Raw genomic sequence first — 11,585 nt, 5'->3', positions numbered from 1 at the left:
TTTGACTAGCTGCCTCATACGGTAGAAGTTTGTAAAACTGAACTGCGTGCTTGGTAGTGGCAGTATCACATTTTAGGAGTAGACCTAGATTTTCAGGACTACTTGGTATTACATTAAACTGTTTCACAGTGTTTTCTGTACTGCCTTTAAATACTTAACATCACCAATATTTTCAAAAAATTTTGTTTTTTTGTTTTTCTTTCTAGTTGTTGGTCTTGACGATATTATGGATGAAGGAGTTGTAAAAGAAAGTGGCAATGATACCATTGATGAAGAAGAACTGATTTTACCTAACAGGAATTTGAGGGACAAAGTAGAAGAAAATTCAGTGAGATCACCAAGAAAATCACCTCGTTTAATGGCACAAGGTAATCCTTCCAGAGAGGACTAGCTAGAAAATCAAGTGTAGGGACAGGTGTGATAGGTTGTAAAGTTGCTGAGCAGTGATAGTAGTTTCTTGGTGTTTGCTAATCTGAGCATTTTGATAATCAATTTTGAGATTGTATCAATTTGTTGGTATGATTTTTAAAAATTTTTATTGAAATTACACATTCACATGATTTAAAGAGTTGACTAGTTCTATGAGTTTCCAATACTTGCCATCCTACTACTTATTTCCCTTTCCCCAGAGGAAACTACTATTACCGCTTTCATCTGGTTTTGTTAATTTTTTGGTATTTACTTCCATGTCTCTAAGTAACATATGTATCTTGCTACTGCTTGATTATTCTGATGATTTCATTGTTCATTGATTTCCCATTCTGGATGGTGAAGTTAGCATTCTTTCCTCCTCTTGTTCCCCCATCACACAAAAGAACACTTTCTCATCTTTCTGATATATAATTTTGTAAGATCAGTAGTAATTACTTACGTTATTGTGACTCAATATGCTGCTAGTGGTGACCCATTTAGTGAACTATAGTCGCTTTTCCTATACAACTTTTTGTCTTTCTGATTTAATAATTGATTTTATTGTTCATTTGCTTAGAGTTTTATGCATTCGCACACACAGTTTTCAGTGTATGTATCAGTAATTCCACCCCAACTACTCTGCCAGTTGTCTGAATCTTTCTTAAAGATATTTGTGCATGTCAGGTGTTCTGTCATTTTCATCTTATTGAGGAAGTGTCTCTGGGGCCCTTCTGATCTGCTTCCGTGTGCACTGTTGTGTTAGTTCTGTATAAGTCAGATGCATGGCTGTTGTCCAGAGAGCTCTTACTATTCTTCTGAAGATTGTGTTCTGTATTGCAGTTTCTGTTTACTTTTCTTTGAAGTAGCTCCTTCGTTTGGTGACATACCTCTTCTAGTACTTTTATGAGAAAAAGGAATATGGATATATAGTTTTGAAACCTTGTATGTTTGCAAATGTATTTAGTATGGTCTCACATTGGAATTATGGTCTGATTGAACATGAAATTCAAGGTTGGAAATTGTTTTTCCTCAGAAATTTGAAAGTGATGCTCCATTTTCAGTTCTGGGAATATCTCTTGAATTATTTCATTGATTATTTTCCTCTTTATTTTGTCAACTCTTGCTTCCTGGAACTCCTGTTATTCAAGTATTAGATAGCAGGGACTGGCACTTCCATTTTCTTCATCTTTCCACCTCTTGTGTTCTTCCTCTACTTGTTGAAATTTTCTCATGTTTATCCTTCAACTTTTTCATCAAATTCTGAATGTTCTTTTTTTGTTCTGGGAATAGTCCTTTTTGTAGCATTTTGGTCTTGTTTCATGCATGCAGTATCTTATGTTGTCTTTCATAAGATACTTACAGTGTTTTAAAGGTTTCTTAGTCTTTTTTTTCTTTTTTTGGTTCTATCTTTCATGCTCAGAGACTTTGCTAAATGTCTGATCATTGATAGCTTGCTCAGTGTTTAACGTTTTGTCAACTATGAGCATCACTCTATGGTAATCTGGCTGTATTACTCTTTGGAGGAATTCCTGTTGTTAGACTTTAGGCTTGTTAGATTGTTAGCATATCATTGGAGCCCTTGAGGGAAGCTGATGGGGGCATCTCATCTTTCAGTATATACAAATACACATAATCTGACAGATTTCAGTGTACTTTACTGCTGCTCTTATCTATGCTGGATGTTCCTTAGTCTAGAAACTCTGTTTTTACACTCCCCAAAGAGTAAACCTCCAGTCTTCGATTAGAACCAACCTGGGAAGGGCAGTTGCCCAACGGATGGAGTAGCGGAGAGGGAGCTTGGGGTCTGACTGCTTTTTAAACAGCTTTCGACTCATCCTGATTTTAACTGCCTGCCTTCCTCCCTACTTTAGAATTATCTGGGATCACCAGTTCCTAAGCCTGTTGAGGTGTTAATGGTATTGGTTCGGCCAGCAGTGCCAGATGACTGTTTATCTTTTTTTGGATGTCCTGCATCAGTTACTTCTTGATCATCTTTTGTTTGGCTTCCAAAATTGTCAGTGTTTTCTCTTCTCCTGCCCTTTCTTTCCTTTATTTTACTTTTTAAATTAAAAAAAAATTTAATGTCTTTATTGGAGTATAATTGCTTTACAATGGTGTGTTAGTCTCTGCTGTATAACAAAGTGAATCAGCTATACATATACATATGTCCTCATATGTCCTCCCTTTTGTGTCTCCTTCCCACCCTCCCTATCCCACCCCTCCAGGTGGTCACAAAGAACCGAGCTGATCTCCCTGTGCTATGTGGCGGCTTCCCACTAGCTATCTATGTTGCATTTGGTAGTGTGTATAAGTTCATGCCACTCTCTCAGTTCCTCGCAGCTTACCCTTCCCCCTCCCCATGTCCTCAAGTCCGTTCTCTACGTCTGCATTTTTATTCCTGTCCTGAATCTAGGTTCTTCATTTTTTCTTTTTTTTTTTTTAGATTCCATATATATGTGTTAGCATACAGTATTGTTTTTCTCTTTCTGACTCACTTCACTCTGTATGACAAATTCTAGATCCATCCACCTCACTACAACTAACCCAATTTCGTTTCTTTTTATGGCTGAGTAATATTCCAGCTTCTTTATCTATTCACCTGTCGAACACTTAGGTTGCTTCCATGTCCTGGCTATTGTAAATAATGCTGCAGTGAACATTGTGGTACGTGGCTCTTTTTGAATTATGGTTTTCTCAGGGTATATGCTTAGTAGTGGGATTGCTGGGTCATATGGTAGTTCTATTTTTAGTTTTTTAAGGAACCTCCATACTGTTCTCCATAGTGGCTGTACCAATTTACATTCCCACCAGGAGTGCAAGAGGGTTCCCTTTTCTCCAAACCCTCTTCAGCATTTATTGTAGATGTTTTGATGATGGCCATTCTGACTGGTGTGAGGTGATACCTCACTGTAGTTTTGATTTGCATTCCTGTAGTGATTAGTGATGTTGAGCATCCTTTCATGTGTTTGTTGGCAATCTGTATGTCTTCTTTGGAGAAATGTCTGTTTAGGTCTTCTGCCCATTTTTGGATTGGGTTGTTTGTTTATTTGATATTGAGCTGCATGAGCTGCTTGTGAATTTTGGAGATTAATCCTTTGTCTGTTGCTTCATTAGCTAATATTTTCTCCTATTCTGAGGGTTGTCTTTTGATCTCGTTTATGGTTTCCTTTGCTGTGCAAAAGCTTTTAAGTTTCATTAGGTCCCATTTGTTTATTTTTGTTTTTATTTCCATTTCTCTAGGAGGTGGGTCAAAAAGGATCTTGCTGTTATTTATGTCACAGAATGTTCTGCCTACATTTTGCTCTAAGAGTTTGATAGTGTCTGGCCTTTACATTTAGGTCTTTAATCCACTTTGAGTTTATTTTTGTGTATGGTGTTAGGGAGTGTTCTAATTTCATTCTTTTACATGTAGCTGTTCAGTTTTCCCAGCACCACTTATTGAAGAGGCTGTCTTTTCTCTGTTGTATATTCTTTCTTCCTTTATCAAAGATAAGGTGACCATATGTGCATGGGTTTATCTCTGGGTTTTCCATCCTGTTCCATTGATCTGTATTTCTGTTTTTGTGCCAGTACCATTCTGTCTTGATTACTGTGCCTTTTTAGTATAGTCTGAAGTCAGGGAGCCTGATTCCTCCGGCTCTGTTTTTCTTTCTCAAGATTGCTTTGGCTATTTGGGGTCTTTTGTGTTTCCATACAAATTGTGAATTTTTTTGTTCTAGTTCTGTGGAAAATGCCATTGGTAGTTTGATAGGGATTGCGTTGAATCTGTAGATTGCTTTGGGTAGTAGAGTCATTTTCACAATGTTGAATCTTCCAATCCAAGAACATGGTATATCTCTCTATCTGTATCATCTTTAATTTCTTTCATCAGTGCCTTATAGTTTTCGGCATACAGGTCTTTTGTCTCCTTAGGTAAGTTTATTCCTAGGTATTTTATTCCTTTTGTTGCAGTGGTAAATGGGAGTGTTTCCTTAACTTCTCTTTCAGATTTCTCATCTTTAGTGTATAGGAATGCAAGAGATTTCTGTGCATTCATTTTGTATCCTGATACTTTACGAAATTCATTGATTAGCTTTAGTAGTTTTCTGGTAGCATCTTTGGGATACTTTATGTATACTATCATGTCATCTGCAAACAGTGACCGTTTTACATCTTATTTTTCAATTTGGATTCCTTTAATTTCTTTTTCTTCTCTCAATGGTGTGGCTAAAGCTTCCAAAACTATGTTGAACAATAGTGGTGAGAGTGGGCAACCTTGTCTTGTTCCTGATGTTAGCGGAAATGGTTTCAGTTTTTCACCATTGAGAACGATGTTGGCTGTGGGTTTGTCATATATGGCCTTTATTATGTTGAGGTAAGTTCCCTCTATGCCTACCTACTGGAGGGTGTTAATCATAAATGGGTGTTGAATTTTGTTGAACGCTCTTTCTGCATCTATTGAGATGATCATATGGTTTTTATTCTTCAGTTTGTTAATATGGTGTTTCACATTGATTGATTTAGGTATATTGAAGAATCCTTGCACTCCTGGGATAAACCCCACTTGATCCTGGTGTCTGATCCTCTTAACGTGCCTATTTCCTCTTCATTTGTTTGGTCTGGTTGGTTTTTACCTTGCTCCTTCGTCTGCAGTGGGTTTCTCTGTCTTGTCATTTTGCTTAACTTACTGTGTTTGGGGTCTTGTTTTCACTGGCTGCAGGTTCGTCGTTCCCGTTGTTTTTGGTGTCTGTCCCCAGTGGCTAAGGTTGGTTCAGTGGGTTTTCTAGGCTTCCTGGTGGAGGGTACTCTTGCCTGTGTTCTGGTGGATGAGGCTAGATCTTGTCTTTCTGTTGGGCAGGACTGCGTCTGGTGGTGTGTTTTGGGGTGTCTGTGAACTTCATATGATTTTAGGCAGCCTCTCTGCTAATGGGTGGGGTTGTGTTCCTGTCTTGCTAGTTGTTTGGCGTAGGGTGTCCAGCACTGTAGCTTGCTGGTTGTTGAGTGGAGCTGGGTTTTAGCGTTGAGATGGAGATCTCTGGGAGAGCTTTCCCTGTTTGATATTACATGGAGTCGGGAGGTCTCTGGTGGACCAGTGTTCTGAACTTGGCTCTCCCACCTTAGAGGCACAGGCCTGACACCCGGCCGGAGCACCGAGATCCTGTCAGCCACACGGCAAAAAAATGAACGGCAGTTCCACTGAAAGGTGCCTTATTAATAGCAAGAATGGAAGCCGGAAAACAGTTGATTGTTATTTGTCACGTGCTGAGGGGAAATAACTGTCACAGTAGAAACTAATGTCCCCCAAACTTTCAGATAAGTGGTTTATTACCAAGATATTAAAGCACAGGAGCCAACAGCCAGATGAAGAGATTCATAGGGTGAGGTCAAGAACAAAGAAACTTCAGTCCAGCAAGCACTGTGGCGCGTGGAGGCGTTCTACTTCACCATTCAGAAGCTCTCTGAAACCCTCCTTTTGGATTTTAATGGTGCCTTCATTACACAGGCATGGTTCGTTAAATTCTTAGGGCATTGGTCCTTTCTTTCCTTTTAGGTTCATAGCTTTTGCATAGCTCTAATGTGCGGTTTTGAGAAGTGGATTATTAGCTCAGATGCATATATTTACTTCATCATCTTTTCCTCAGTTTTTAAAAAAATCGGTTATTTGGTATATATTTGTGACTTTGAGAAACAAAAAGAGTAGAATGAACATTATAGACAAATAATAGTAACGTTTGGCCTATTCCGCCCGGCTTCAAACTAAGGCAGTTTATAGTTAGAGGAGAAAGAGTTACTTTATCCTTTGTCAGTTAATCAATTACTATTGGAAAACAATTTTTAATCTGAATACCTTCACAGTTGAATGTGCTGTTCATTTATCAACCACTTACGTAATGGGTGTTAAAAGTTCTTCATTTATTTTATTTCAGGGCATATAAGTATAGTAGAGCTATAAATTATTACAGGCTGTCTTCAGAGCTTTAAAAATTATCTAAATATTAATAACAAACCATTAAAATTTTAGTTATTTTAAAATGTTATATATCTGAGCATGAGTGGTTCATAATCCAGTAAGTAAGTTTTTTTTTTTTTTCGGTATGCGGGCCTCTCACTGTTGTGGCCTCTCCCGTTGCGGAGCACAGGCTCCAGACACGCAGGCTCAGCGGCCGTGGCTCACGGGCCCAGCCGCTCCGCGGCATAAACCCGCGTCCCCTTCATTGGCAGGCGGACGAACTCTCAACCACTGCGCCACCAGGGAAGAGCCCCCTTTTTAAAAAAAAAAAAAAAATTTATTTTTTATTTTTGGCTGCATTGGGTCTTCATTGCTGCGTGTGGGCTTTCTCTAGTTGTGGCGAGCAGGGGCTACTCTTCATTGCGGTGTGAGGGCTTCTCATCACAGTGTCTTGTTGAAGAACACGGGCTCTATTAGTGCAGGCTTCAGTAGTTGCAGCACATGGGCTCAGTAGTTGTGGCTCGTGGGCTCTAGAGTGCAGGCTCAGTAGTTGTGGCGCACGGGCTTAGTTGCTCCGCGGCATGTGGGATCTTCCTGGACCAGGGCTCAAACCTGTGTCCCCTGCATTGGCAGGCAGATTCTTAACCCCTGCACCACCAGGGAAGCCCCCACTAAGTAAGTTTTTGAAGTTGTTGGGTACTTACCTGATGACCAAATATTGTGCCAAGTCCTGGGGAATTAGAAAGGGTCTCCAAGATAGGATGACCGTATAATTTATTGTCCAGATGGGGACACTTTTGAGTGTCATGACTACAAGCATCAACTAGGACTGTTAGAGACAAATGAGGAGGACCTGTGACACCTTCTGTAAGAGTTTCACAGGTTCAGTGATATGTGACAAATTAGGAAAATGTTCTAAATGCTGGTGCATAGTAGCGTTTTGCATTAAAAAGGAAGGAGACTTTTTAAAAATTTGTGATGTTCAGTTTTCATACAGAGTTGATTCAGAGGTATTGGATATGCATAGGCTTGCATATAGCTTCTTATTTTGTATTTCAGTTTTTGGGTTGTTTTTTTACTTAGTGAATTATTATTATTTTTTTTTCTTAGTGAATTATTTAGCTTTCTTTCCAATTTCTTTTCACTTTGTGTTTCTTTTTCCCTTGGAGGATGTATCTAGATAAGGAAAGGAGGAAAGTCTCAGTTAGTGGATTCTTTGTTAGGAGCATTGTTACAAGTGGGAAGCTTTATTAAATTATTTTCATACTTTCCGCATTTTCCCTTATGATACATTTTCTTGGTTTAAATCTCTTTAATTATAATTTCTCTTTTTGTTGATCTGTGTCTAGTACTCTAGTGTATATTTCATTTCTTAAAATATTCAAGCTATTCAAGGAATAGCTTGAATGCTAAAATGGATATAAGGGAAGCACATTCATAAAGACGTTAGAGTTCTTTTGAGGCTGTGCTTTGAAACTTACATAGATCCTGTTTGTGATAGGTGGTTTAGTTCAGATTTTATTGGCACCTGAATTTGTTTGGTTTTATATACTTAAAGGTATTTAATGTTTACACCTGTATGACAGCCTTGCTTTAAGATGGGTAGTAATATCAAGGAACCTCATTGATTTTACCCCCGGCTTACTTGCATAGAAAAGAAGCTTGATGAAAATATTTTTTATTGTAAAGTATAACATCAGTCTGAATTTTATACAGGTTATTTTCTGCCCCAGAATTATAGAACTTTGATAAGTATATAAAAAATGTAACCATCATCATGAATAGATGTCAGTACATTTTCTTTGAAATGGGAAAATAAATTTTATAGCTCAGAATAAAGAAGTGATGTATTCTAAATTGCGTTGAAATAAAAACACATGGCAAAATAACTAAGTTTTTTTTTATTTATTTTTTTCCCTTGTGATAGAACAAATAAGAAGTTTGCGACAAAGCACTATTGCCAAGCGTTCAAATGCAGCACCTTTAAATAGCACAAAAAAGGCATCAGGGAAGACTGTGTCCACCCCTAAAGCAGGGGTGAAACAACAAGAAAGGTGTCAGATGAAAGAAGAAATTGGTACGTCACCGAAACCCGAGCACCAGAAAGAGAGCAGGAGGGGCCGCCGACACAGTGGACAGATCGAAGCAGCCGTTGCATCTTGTCTGGAAATGAAGGGTGAAGCTGGGTTGGATTCTGAGCAGAAGTGTAATAATCAGGGAGAAGACAATGTGCCATCTCATGAGTTAAACTGTCCACTCCTTTCAGAGACTTGTGTTAGTATTGAAGAAAAGAAAAATGAAACTCTGATGGAGTGTAAAGCCAAGACTGTTAGCCCATTGTTTAAGTTTTCAGGTAAAGAAGAACACGAACGGAACGATTCCATTTCAGGTAAAGTGGATGGGACTGTTGTTGAAGAAATGAAGGTAGAAGGAGAAGTTGAACAAGAATCAAAGGAGACAATGAAATTACCCCACGAAGATGACAGTGTCAATGAGGAACCCGCATCTTCCATTGCTTTCTCTGGCAATGCTGCTTGTACAAACCCAAATGAGAAAGAAAAGAACCTTGTCAGTTTGTCTGGTTCTGTGGATGAAGTAAATGAATGTAGTTTGGAATCGAAAGATAGCGTGGAAGTTGCTGATAAAGCTGAGAACTCCCTTCAGAGAAGTGAAATGGAAGTGGCTTACTGTAAAGACACAGAGTCTGATGATAAGCAGTTGGAGGGCACCAGATTTAATAAATCAAACTTAGAGGTGGTTAATACTAGTGCTTTTGAACCAGAAAGTAGTATTTTAGAAAATGCTATTTGTGATGCATCTGACCAAAATTCAAAGCAGTTGAATATTGTTGAAAGTATTAAAATGGAGTCTCATGAAACAGCAAACCTTCAAGATGACAAAGACAGCCAGTCAAATAGTGTTTCTTGCTTAGAATCAAAAAACATAAAACCCAAACATACAAAGCCTGTAATTCATTCTAAGCAAACCATGACCACAGATACTCGGAAAAAAGTTGTTGGAGCAAAGCATGAATTAATGCATAGCGTAACTAAAGTTAATGTCAAAAGTGTGAAGCGAAATGCTGATGAATCAGAATCTAAGCAAAATTTTCATAGGCCAGTCAAAGTGAGAAAGAAACAAGTTGATAAGGATTCAAAGATTCAGAGTTGCAATTCTGGGGTTAAATCTGTGAAAAATCAGGCTCATTCTGTATTCAGAAAGATATCACAAGATCAAAATTTAGTACAGATTTCCAAACCCTTAACTCATTCTTTGAGTGAAAAGCCTCACGGTCACCCTGGTTGCTCAAAAGAACCTCATCATCCTGCACAAACTGGACATTTGTTGCATTCCAGCCAGAAACAGTGCCATAAGCCCCAGCAGCCGGCTCCAGCAGTGAGAACCAATAGTCATGTGAAGGAAGAGCTTGAGCACACAGGTGGTGTAGAACATTTTAAGGAAGAGGATAAATTGAAATTAAAAAAACCTGAGAAGAACCTACAACCCCGTCAAAGAAGAAGCAGCAAAAGTTTTTCTTTGGATGAGCCACCGTTGTTCATTCCAGATAATATAGCTACTGTAAAACGGGAAGGCTCAGATCATAGCTCTTCATTTGAAAGCAAATATATCTGGACTCCCAGCAAGCAGTGTGGGTTTTGCAAAAAACCACATGGCAACAGGTGTGTGTGTGTGTGTGTGTGTGTGTGTGTGTGTGTATGTATATGTGATATGTACATTAAAGAGAAATTGCTTTTTTTTTAGGGTGGGATTAGTATGAGAATTTTTTATAGAAAGAGATTATTTAACATACAAAGACTTTTGCACAAACAGAAACCCCTCATCAATCCCGGATATATGATAGTAAGATGGAGCCACTGAATTTGCAAATATGCCACCCTAGAAACTTTAAAACACATAGTCTGACCAAAAGCTGGTGTATATGGAAATGTTTTATCATTGTGACCAGTTAGTGTAATTTAGTCATTGCATCTTAAAAAAAAAAAATCAGAAAATTGTTATAGTGCTTTGGGTCTGTAGGTTATATATTACTTTGTTTGGCTTGAGAAGAACTGGTAATAAATTGTGAAGGGCATAATGGAAATTCTACATATATACTTTCAAATGAAGCACACTTACTATGACTTAATACCACTGCTTCATAACTATCAAACTTGACCTTAGAATGAAATTTGATAGCTAAAACAACTGTTAAATGGCGCAAGGGAATTTTGTATGTAACATGGAATGGAGTGAAACATGTATTTTGAATGTTCTAGTGATTTAGGTTTCCTGTGAATTCTAATGTTTTAGGAAGTGATTTTATAGCACTGCCGTTGTCATTCTTTCCTTAGGATTCAGTATTCTATAGTTTTATGACACTGCCACCCTCCCCGCCCATGTATTTTTTATTTGCTAGCTTTTTGAGAAAAAGAGAACAAGAGGTGAAGTGGAGTTTCCAGCTACAAGATTATCCTGTTCAAGTTTTGAGATTGCTGTTGGAACTTCTATCAACATTGATATGATAAAAGAACACTGTAACTTGCACATTGTAATATTATCTTTACTCATGAAAGTAAATGTTAGAACGATTTCCCAGCACAATTAGATTACATGAAAATGAAACTCCTTAGGGAGGGACAGTTTAGTGCAGTGCGGTGTAACACATTATTTTGGTATGGAGGGTGTGGTTGGGAGTTCTTGGGTCTATTCTGTAAAAGATAACTTTCATGTCAAGGGGTTTTTTCATTTGTGATTCAGCCCATGGCCTATTTTTAGTGTCAGTGGTTGCTTTATAACAGCATATTCCAGTTTTTAAAACTTGTGACTTGTTTGAATATAGTGCTACATTTGCCCTCACTTTTGTGCTGTTTATTATGCTTTTTTGTTTAAAACACCTTATTCAAATATTCTCAAGTGGGCCTAAGAGAATTAAGGGCTGGATGGTCCTTGTAAGTGCTCTTTTAAGTTAGCCCTTTTTTCTTTGCCAGCATCTTCTAAAAACCATCATACTGACATGTTGTCAGAGTATGAAATAGGAGCCTTAAACTGAGTGAGTTTCTGAAATGAAACTTTGGCCTAGAGTTGGAAGACATATTATAATGTAACTTTTTTGGAGATAAACTTCTGTTATGATGGCGTGATCCTCAGGAGTTTGCCCAGGCTTTTGAATGATGACTGTCACTTCCCCAATATCAGTTATTTTCCTAAAATGAAGATTCTTAAGTCCCATTGTTTTTTACCTAAG

The 11,585-nt window shown here is 38.1% G+C and overlaps 1 protein-coding gene across 4 annotated transcripts in view; it reads left to right on the top strand.

The window, feature by feature from the left end:
* The window catches only part of PHF3 (PHD finger protein 3), a 105,181-nt gene that overhangs the window by 52,724 nt on the left and 40,872 nt on the right, over nt 1-11,585 (top strand). For all 4 annotated transcript variants that reach the window (XM_082855470.1, XM_082855471.1, XM_082855469.1 and 1 more), the window contains 2 exons: nt 207-368; nt 8,268-10,020. In XM_082855470.1, the coding sequence (XP_082711596.1) occupies nt 207-368; nt 8,268-10,020 (1,915 nt within the window). The remainder of the gene's footprint in view (nt 1-206; nt 369-8,267; nt 10,021-11,585) is intronic.

Source organism: Leucopleurus acutus (assembly GCF_964270905.1).
Source record: "Leucopleurus acutus genome assembly, chromosome: 15".
Lineage (NCBI taxonomy): Eukaryota > Metazoa > Chordata > Mammalia > Artiodactyla > Delphinidae > Leucopleurus > Leucopleurus acutus.
Note: the sequence above shows the minus strand (reverse complement) of the source record. Positions and strands in the feature narration are given on the sequence as shown.